Source organism: Papaver somniferum, chromosome 7, assembly GCF_003573695.1.
Source record: "Papaver somniferum cultivar HN1 chromosome 7, ASM357369v1, whole genome shotgun sequence".
In the NCBI taxonomy this organism is placed as follows: domain Eukaryota; kingdom Viridiplantae; phylum Streptophyta; class Magnoliopsida; order Ranunculales; family Papaveraceae; genus Papaver; species Papaver somniferum.
This window is the reverse complement of record NC_039364.1, coordinates 27172272-27182657: the sequence shown is the minus strand read 5'-3', so window position 1 is coordinate 27182657 and position 10386 is coordinate 27172272. Positions and strand designations below refer to the sequence as shown.

Genomic DNA, 10386 nt, shown 5'->3' with positions numbered 1-10386 from the left:
TAGGAACCGTGTATAATGATTGTTCGGTGTTATTGATGTTATTCGGGGTTGTTTCAAATCGATTTAATACAAGACAATATGCATACCGGTTCACATACTGGGTGAACTGTTATAAGTCCAGAGCCGCAGTACATGTACCCAGTACACATACCGGCGTAGGTATAGTTCGGCAACGACTTTTTGGTACGCATACCCGGTATCCATACCATAAAAATTCTGTTGGCTCGTGAACCAGGAAGGTACGCATACCTAATATGCAAACCGAAAAAGAACTGTTGGTTTCAAAACCGAAAAGGTACACATACCCAGTATGAAATCCATAAAATATTTGCGGATTCCGGAACTCGTTTTTGTCTTAAGGGTATACATACCCGGTACACGTACCATGACAGAAATACTCACGAACAGGGTATACAGTACACATACTTACCCTGTCGAATATTTTCAGATACATCAGAATTATTTCTATGAGATAATCGATATTTGAACAACTCTCTATTAACATTATCTAGACATGTTTGATCACATTCGTAACTCAAGATTAAAGTCTTAAAGTGTTATATGAAAATGGTTAAGCTTATTATTCGATTGAATAGTTTCAGTTAACCTTTCATGAACATGTCATTGTACACGGTTCGGTTATGGGACTGTATATTCTGCTATGTTAATCTTAAGTCAAGTTTTTCATCTAACGGTGATTATTGATTGCTTGATTCCAAAACTACCTTATCTTAAATCTAAAGCAACCTTGATCTTGAAAGTCTATATAAGGAGAACTTCAAACAACATGGATTTTTGAATCCCTAACACTATTTTTGTTTGTCCTAGTTGTAAACTAGAGTCTTCTGCTCCTTTACACCTTTTTAGGTTTAGAGACTAAAAATACTTCACCTAGGGGTTCTTGAAGCCAGGTCCGACTATCTTTATCTTGATAGTTCGTTTATCCTGATCTTGTTTCGATTGTTGAGACTTTAGCTCCAACAAACAAGATAGATAGAAATCAGAAAGTTTATTCGTCTCAGACTTTGTGATTCCAAAAGTATCTACTTGTGAGGTGAATAATAATCTAGGTTGCTCTTCGGGGGTCATAAGACCGGATTTTGAGGTTTGTAGACTTTGTCTATTGCAATCGATTTCCTACCTCACCTTGATCTTTGATCAGAACGTAAATCACATATAGGCTTATCTCTGGGAGGCAGATTGGTTTAAAGTCTTCAATTGAGTTGAAGCAACTCTTAAGATGTAAAGGACGCCAGCTAAGGGAATCAATTGCGCAGATTCCTGCTGGTATTCAAGAGGCGTAAGTAGCACGAATGTAACTGAACGGTAGATTCAGTCTCAACTACATTCCATTCAAGTATTGATAGTAGGCTAGTATCTGTAGCGGCTTAATACAGTTTGGTGTTCAAATCTGGACTAGGTCCCGGGGTTTTTCTGCATTTGCGGTTTCCTCGTTAACAAAATTTCTTGTGTCTGTGTTATTTCTTTTCCGCATTATATCGTTTATCTTTATAATTGAAATATCATAGGTTGCGCGTTAAAATCAATTCAAGTAGATAAGTCCATCGTAATTGTTAGATATGACTTGATTGATTCTTGGATATTGATCTTTGGAATCGTCCAAGAACTTTCATGGTATAATCAGGTTCACGGACTAGTCTCTATTTACATACTGATTGTGAGAGAAAGAGATATAAGCTTTACATATAATTCCTGATTGATATTCATAAAGTTGAACTCTCGGAATTGTATTTGAGTTTAGTCCATACAAGTTGCCTAAGAAAAAGTTGGTGTTGTATTTTGGTACCCCCGCATTTTCAATTCTCAAGATATGCAATAAGCACCTGGATTCGGTTTCGTCTAATTCCAACCAATATTACACTGTACAACCGGAATCTCTCGTGGACAACTCAATCTCTCCTGGCAACTCAATATTTTCTAGCACTTAACTAATATATCTTTCCAGAGATATGTTTTGCTTTCTGGTAAAACAAAACATATATATTCGAAAATCTCAAAAAGATTCTCCAACATTTCGGTTTGGGATCTCATCTTGAGTATCAAGGAATATCTTTGTGAAAACACGGGGGTACCAAAATACACCACCAACTTTTTCGTAGGCAATCTGTATGGACAAACTTAAACATTGGTATAGGGTGCCAAATATTGGTATTGCTTACTTTCTTAAAAACGATTCACCAAATTTCTTTTAGAAATTTCTCTAAGATAATAACCAGAGGTAGATTAAAATATAAGTTCAAATCTAGACCGTTAAGTAGAAATAATCTTTAACCCTAGAAATAGAAACAATCTATTTAAAAAAACTGTGAATCCATTTAAAAGAATCCTATTATTGGGGCTTCAACCCAATAGGATTTTGGGGGCTTAAAATTCTATGTGTAGCCAAAAGATGGATAGGGGGACCTCAAGGAATATATTCTTACCTAAATTTCACTATTCATCAAAAAAGAAAAAAAATCCTAAATCTATATTCTTATCTTCTCCTTCTTCTCTTCTCATTGACAAATCAAGATGAAGACGATGATCACGATTTCACCACGAAGAAGATGATATATATATATATATATATATATATATATATATATATATATATATATATTATATTTTCCTCATCCATCTCTTCTCATTCATAAATCACGATGAAGATGGTGATCATAATTTCATCATGATGAGGATGATGATCATAAAGAAAACCCAAAACTATTATCTTCTCATTATCCTTCTCATTCATAGATCACGATAAAGATGATGATCATAATTTCATCATGAAAAGTAAAAAACCCAAGAAAACTCATCATTTATTTTTCCCTTAATATGGTTAAAAAATCCGATTCGATGAATTTCAGGTAAAAAAAAATAGCTTTTGAAGATGTTACGACCGGGACTTCTTAGATTCCTAGCCGAAAGTATATGTTTCCGCTAGGTTTTTCAAACCGAAATTATTTTTCTTATTTTTTTTGGTTTCCAAAACCAATTACGACTAGGTTTTCCCATCCGTAACAACACTTACGGTTCTAGTTCCGAAAACCAGAAAAAATCAGAAAAACAATTTCGACTGGGAGTTCTTTATTTTCCCGCCGTAAATAACAAATACGGCTTGGAACACCAACAATTCCCAACCGTTTTTGCGTTCTACGGTTGGGTCGACAAATTATCCCAGCCGTAAACAACATTTTCGGCTGGAAGTTCGTCATTGCTCAGCCGAAAAAGTGTCAGTTGTAGTTGGGATCTCATGTTTTTTCCAGCTGAAATTGCAAAAAAAACAACAACAGATTTTTAATGGATATTTTCCGATTTGAATCAACAAAATCCTCCAAATATAAGGTTATCCTGAGTAATTTAGATATGGTCTATCATGTTAGGTGGTTGATTTTCAAAAAAGTTGAAAAAAATCCTCAGAGTCATCTTAATTAAAAAAAATGAGAAAAAAAGTTTTTGATTTTCGTAAAATTAGTGCAATGATTATAATCCAAATCCGTACACTAATCATAATTAGTTTACTCAATCACTCAAGTATTTTAGGCATCAATAAAATAATAGGATAAGGGGTTATTGGATTTGCTATTTCATGACAAAAAAAAAAAAAAACCAAAACTATTTGGATTTCAAGCCTCAATAGGACTCATTTAAAAACGGTGAAATCCTACCAAAATGTCACGAACCACTGGGTGGAGTGACGCGTGAGATTAGATTTGATTTGGACTCATATTTTTGTCTACCCTCGACCTCGAATGTTTTTGTTTCCCCGGATGGAAAAGCAGTGCTGTTATTTTAACGACTAGTGATACGTGACCCTCTGCAAGCTTGGTCCGTTGATTTTTATCCGGGCCCGGGTCAAACAAAAAGCTAGTCTTCCTTCGTACTCGCCGAAGTGGAAATACAGTCAAATCCTGCTTTAGAAAAAATGTGGCTTCTAAGAAAGAGAAGCAGACCTGATACACCTGTATGTTACTTTCCCTCCTTTGATATTCTGAAAGAGAAGCAGCCTTCTTCTTCTTAAACGAGAGAAATCAAAGCTTCTGAATGACAATAACAGTATGCTTTTCTAGGGTCTAGAGGTACGCTTTTCTCTCTTTTATCATCTTCAATTTTCATCACCACCTACTGCAACAACTAATGCTCGGTAAACTACTATCACTGCTTTAGGAATTTTAAAGTATCTTTTAGATTAAACTTTGACCTCAGATTGCTCGGTTTTATTTGTTGAGTACTGTATATGTGTGAGTGAATTTTATATTATGTTTTTCAATTTGTTGAATCTATGAGTAAAAAGGTTGTTGTTAGGATTTGATTGTGCTCAGTGTTCTGACTGAATTTTAGGGAAGAATTTCTAATCTTCTGTCGGAGTTCATGGATCAGAATCATAATTATAATGATTGTAGTGGTATTGATACATCGTCTCCAAATGTAAGCCAAGTGGATGAGATTAATTTTCCTGATGCGGTTCTCAAGTACATCAATCAGATGCTCATGGAAGAGAGCAATGAAGAGACGAATTTTCTCTTCCAAGAAGACTCACCAGCTCTTCAAATTGCAGAAAAATCATTTTATGAAATCCTCGGCGAGGAATACCCCACTTCTTCTCCTGATAGCAACCCTGAAATTCAAATTGAGAATTTTACTCATTACAGTGGTAGTGAGAATGCAGCTGAAACTAGTTGGAGTGGTGAGTTTGGTGCATATGAATCTTTGGCTAACAATACCCAAAGTGTTCCCAGTGATTGTACTTTTCAGGCGGCTCATCAATTGTCTTACAACCTTTCAAACAGTTTCAATTCTGCTGCACAAGGACTAGTGGAGTCAGGGGTGGGTAAGGTTCGGGTTCCAGATGTGCACTCAGAGAGTGAATCCATTTGGCAGTTCAGAAAAGGTGTGGAGGAAGCAAATAAATTTCTTCCAGATGATAATAACCTTATCATTAACCTGGAGCGTAATGGTTTTTTTTACGGTGAGAGTAAAAAAGAAGGCGGTGAAGCCGGTGATGTAGTCGTTGAGTTGGACAAGGATGTGCGGCAGATTTCATCGTATGGGTTGAGAAAAAAGAAAAATGTGCACAGGGAAGATATAGAGTTAGAAGGGCAGAGTAATAAGCAATTGGCAGCAGTACAGACAGCAATGTTTGATATGGTACTGCTTTGTAACGGAGAAAATGGGGAGAAGGCGAATTCAGTTCTCCGTGAATCCTTGAAAATTGAAACTAGCAAGAACTCGCACCAAAATGGTGGAAGGTCCCGTAGTAAGAAACATGCCGGCAAAAGGGACCTGGTGGATCTACAGACCCTACTCATTCGTTGTGCACAAGCTGTTGCTGCTGGTGATGGTACGACTGCTAGTGAATTGTTGAAGCAGATTAGACAGCATTCTTCCCCTTATGGAGATGGTTCACAAAGGTTAGCTCATTGCTTTGCTTATGGTCTCGAGGCACGTTTGGCTGGATCCGGGAGCCAGATTTACTCAACTCTCCCGCACAAGACACCATCAGCTGCTGATTTGTTAAAAGCTTATCAGCTCTTTATGGTTGCACTCCCCTTCCAGAAGATTTCAAATCTCTTTGCTAACCAAACAATTGGTCATCTGGCTGAAAATGCTACTGCTCTCCACGTTATAGATTTCGGCATCCTTTATGGTCTCCAGTGGCCTTGCCTTATCCGACAACTCTCGAAGCGAAAAGGTGGCCCACCTAAACTTCGGATTACGGGGATAGAATTACCCCGACCTGGATTCCGTCCAGCTGAAAGGGTCGAAGAAACAGGTCGCCGTTTAAGAGATTATGCCAAAGAACTCAATGTTCCATTCGAGTACCATGGCATTGCTCAGAGATGGGAAACCATTCAACTGGAGGATCTCAAGATTAATAAAGATGAACTTCTTGTCGCCAACTGTATGTATCGAGCTAGGAACTTACTTGATGAGAGTGTGATATTGGACAGTCCAAGGGATGCTGTTCTGAATCTGATAAGGAAGATGAATCCCAGAATTTTCGTCCACGGGATTGTGAATGGTACCTACAATTCTCCATTCTTTGTTACACGGTTCCGGGAAGCTCTCTTTCACTTTTCTTCTATGTTTGATGCGCTCGAAACAATTGTCCCCCATGAAAATCCTGAAAGGATACTCATTGAGAGAAATTTCCTTGGAAAGGAGGCTTTCAACATCATAGCATGCGAGGGATCAGAGAGGGTTGAGAGGCCAGAAACTTTTAAGCAATGGCAGTCGAGGAACATAAAGGCTGGATTCATGCACCTGCCACTGAACACAGATATCATGAAGAAGGCGAAAGAGCAAGCAAGATTATACTACCACAAGGATTTTGTTATAGATGAAGATAGCCGATGGTTGCTGCTAGGATGGAAGGGAAGAATCATCTTTGCCATATCTTCTTGGAGGCCATTGTAAGACTTTTTAGTTTTCTAACTCACATCCTCTAGTAATTCTGTAACTACTGGTCTATTTACACTGTTCAAAACCACCATTTAAAGGTTGTTGTCCATTTGAGTGCTGCAAAGAATGTATAGTGCAATCATACCAGCTGTATACAACATATAGATGCAATAAAAGTTGCACTCTTCCAGTCAGTACTCATGAAGGTAATGTTGTATCCAAGTGCTGCAGAGAATGTTTGGTACAATTCCATAGTAGTGTAAAACGAAGAGATGCAAGGGTTGTTTCCCTCATCCAGATACTCGTGAAGGAAGTAATGCTACTGCTTCTGCAAATGATTGCAAGAGTTTGGAATTTCATGTTCATGATCAGTTGATCACCGTTTTAGTATCCCTGATAATCATTTGTAATGTTGACAAAGTGCATCATGAAAGCACTGTTGTGTGTATGTGCTTGGAAATTATTAAGTTATAAAATTAACACTTTGGAATAATGTAGCTTGTTTTTAAGAGTGACCAAATTAATTCGATAAGTATGTATTTCTATTGTATTGCTTTTATTATTTGCAGCGTCCTTTTTCTCAAGGTCCAGCTCCACCCAGCCCGTGTCTACCTCATATCTTGCAAGGCCGTGGGAAGAAGCAACAGCTCCCATATCTTCAGAGCCATTTCATTCAAGACGTAAACATTCCAGATGGAACCCTGGTTGCCCCATTAACTTCATTCACTAATATGGTGTTTGGTCAATAATGGCACGATTCCATGGACCCGCGGATGACAACTGGTATGGAACGGGGGATACCAGTTTACTACTACTGGTTTAGTTTCTGCTGCAGGTGAGCTTTTCTTTTAGGCTGTTTTTTGCATATTGATTATAAAGAATTTTGTTTGGTTCACCCTTATCCAGTCGCATGTTTTCAGAATCATGATATATCTTTGTGTATTTCTTTCTTATCTTTTCTTGGGGATTGCCTGGATGTAGGAGTAAGTTGTAAGTTAGAACATATATCCGATTCTGACTGCATCCAAATTTTCAGATCCCTGGTGATGGATGCCCTGTAGGAGCAGAGCTAGACATTGCCATATTTCTTACTGGAGGATGATGTCACCTTCTGGTGAAATGTTTGGGGAGCGGATTTGGGTACTGATCAAGGTATGCTTACAGCATTATCTTACATGGGGATACTTTCAATCTATGCTTTTATTAATGTTTTATATATGGTGACAGGTTGATACTTCACTACTTGACTCTTCGTCGGACCTGAAGGCTCCTAGAACAAGTGGCTTTCATGAAAATAAGGCACATCTTACCATCTCTCAGAGCTCCAAAGGATTGGTTCCCACTCAGAAACACCACAGAGATCATCCAACGACTGCTCTAGGTTGTACTCGTTCAGACGCAAGAGCTCTTTCTTCAAGTCAATCTCCTTAAAACCCATATCTTCCATGCGCCTTCTCTACATTGTTATTAATATCATTGCCCTCTACATTGACAGTTGAGTTTGTGCATCGGACACAACAGGTAGAGGAGGTGCAATGACCGGGTACGATGTCACCAGGAGCTACTTATGGAGAAATGAGAACTGAATTGCTAGAACTCGAACCATCAACATCAATAGGTCTATCAACATCAAGCTCTTTCTCACTCATGACTTCATCAACCATTGGCTTCACTGAATCAGCATTTTTATCGCAATTCACATCCACAGGCACAGTGTTCATGTCCATAATCTGAGTTTTTGGCTAAGCGTTACTTTATCTTAAGATGCATCGTATGTTTATATACTTCAAAGTTGGAAAACTGAGTTGGATCAATTTTATTTTTGATTTGTGCAGGAATTTCCTGACAGAGAAACAAAATGTTGCTGATCAAGAATGGAGGAAGTATTAAGCGTGTCGTTATGGATCCCGTTGCAGGGGAGAAAACGAGTAGAAACCTAACTCTTGCTTTTATATATATTTGTAGATATTTACGGATTTGTTGAGGACTAAAACTATCTCCTAGTAGCAAGTAGCTGATATTATCACTTGCAAATGATACGTGACTTGGGTTGGAGTTTATATTACTATCTTTTGGATTTGACGTTGGAATATTATAATCTGGTAATCCTGCTTTCCCATTATTTTTCAACTTCTTCGATTTCCAAAGCAATGCACCACCAATGAGACCTTCTCTGCAACCAGAGCCGTCTTATAGACCAGGCCAGGTAGAGGCTATTGCCTAGAGCCTCACATTATTAGGGCCCAAAATTTTAATTTTTCTTACAGCTTGGTTTTAGTTGTTGTTGAAGCATTAGGATGCCGTTTGTAGTGCAACCCTAACTAAATAAAACTCCCTTTTTGTGTAATTAGCTAAATGTAACCTAATTATTTTTTACAATTTTGTTATATACAACCGAAGATCATGTTGACCATTTCTTTCGCCCTAGTATAAATTTCTACTAATCGACCGGTTAAATTGACCTAATTTTAATAGACCTTCCAACATTTTTAATCACATCACCTAGATAGTCACCTTCACAATATAATCATTTAGTTTTTGTGAGTCCATGATGTTGCAACCTGCCAAACTTGTTGACGAGATGGTACAACCATAACCATAGGTCCATGTATTACATCAATTTGCCTTCGCCCGAAAGAACCGCTGCCTATGCCCTACACTTCAGTGCTCTACTTGATCCCACAGAGATTTTAATCAAGTTGGTATCATTGTGAGACGTTAACCTTGTCCAACAATTTCAGTGTCCGAAGATTTTAAGTTCTTAGTGTTAGACTTTTTTTTATGGTTTAACATCAAATCATGTTTAGTTTAATAAAACCAGATTAGCTTAATCTTAATCAAGTGCGTGTGTTAAGTTTAAATCATGTACTAAAGGCAAAACTTTATGTTTTGTGGGATGTGTACATAAGGCCAAGTACATCAAGTTAATCCATAAAGTGGGCCAGTTAAAGGAAGTGTCTCCACCTCATGATGGCTGAGTGTGTGACACATGTCTAAGTCAGTTGGAGGTGGTCTCCCTTCTAGCCTTTATTTAAAGTTTGTTTCTGCCATTAGAAAGATAAGGGTGATAGAAGTGGATGAAGAACTTCCAAGTAAAAGACCTTAGCTTAGAGTGTTATGTTATAAGTAGTTGTCTAGAAAAACAACTGTCTAAGATGATCATAACCCAGTCTAAGGTATTACCTTACTATACTTGTCTGCTGTTGTTAATGGAACTAAAGGTATCTTATGTTAACTACTGTCTAGTCATCAATAACGTAAAAGTCAGGTATATCTTAACTCTCCCATTACTTCTTTACCTTGTATTGATTGTATTACCTGATCTTGTGTAGCAGCATGTATAAGCATGAAGTAGTTGTATGTAAATATGATGAGGTTAAGCATAAAGCATGGTTTCTTCCTGTCCATATTCATGTTAATGTTTCTAGATGTAGAACATGTAATCCTAGGAATAAAGTAAGTTGTATCTATCAGCCAAAGGTGTGATTTGTAATCCTAATTATGCAAAGTATGTTAAAGCTAATAGAGTACATCTTAAGCATGATTAGTGGTTGATATGCTAACATTGGTATCAGAGCCCATAGGTTCAAAATTGTGTTCTATATCCGATTATAACATAGTCGTCGTGTTTGACATGAATTTTCAGAAATCATATGTTAAGTTATGGTATATTGATTCTAAATCTATTAGTACAATGTATAGATGTTTTGTTGTGAAAATTGTTGGCCTGAAATGAAGTTTAAAGTGTTCAAAGGCTGCAGTCTTATAAATCTTTTGTTATTTGATAAGTGTTGCAAAAGTGATACTTTGATAGGATATAAAAGTGCATCTTTCTGTATGAAAGAGACTGCATAAAGTTGCATTTTGGATCTCATTCTGTATGCCTAAACCCAAAGGTTAATCATGCAGATGTTATCTTTAACGGACAAGAAGATTTGTAGTAAGTGATATTTCTAATGAACCCAAAGGTTTAACAGATCTGTT

At 37.3% G+C, this 10386-nt stretch overlaps 1 protein-coding gene across 2 annotated transcripts; it reads left to right on the top strand.

The window, feature by feature from the left end:
- Positions 1-3933: 3933 nt before the first annotated feature.
- On the top strand, positions 3934-6892 carry LOC113296785 (scarecrow-like protein 14). 2 transcript variants are annotated; one of them, XM_026545124.1, is made up of 2 exons: positions 3934-4079; positions 4342-6892. In XM_026545124.1, exon 2 carries the CDS (start codon positions 4372-4374, stop codon positions 6415-6417), a length of 2046 nt encoding a protein of 681 aa, XP_026400909.1. In that variant the 5' UTR covers positions 3934-4079; positions 4342-4371; the 3' UTR covers positions 6418-6892. The 2 variants fall into 2 exon arrangements, with proteins under 2 accessions (XP_026400909.1, XP_026400908.1); XM_026545123.1 differs by having other exon boundaries at positions 3934-4144.
- Positions 6893-10386: the final 3494 nt, after the last annotated feature.

Excerpts from the sequence above, each read along its gene's own strand:
- LOC113296785 (XM_026545124.1), top strand. The coding sequence starts at position 4,372 with ATGGATCAGAATCATAATTATAATGATTGTAGTGGTATTGATACATCG.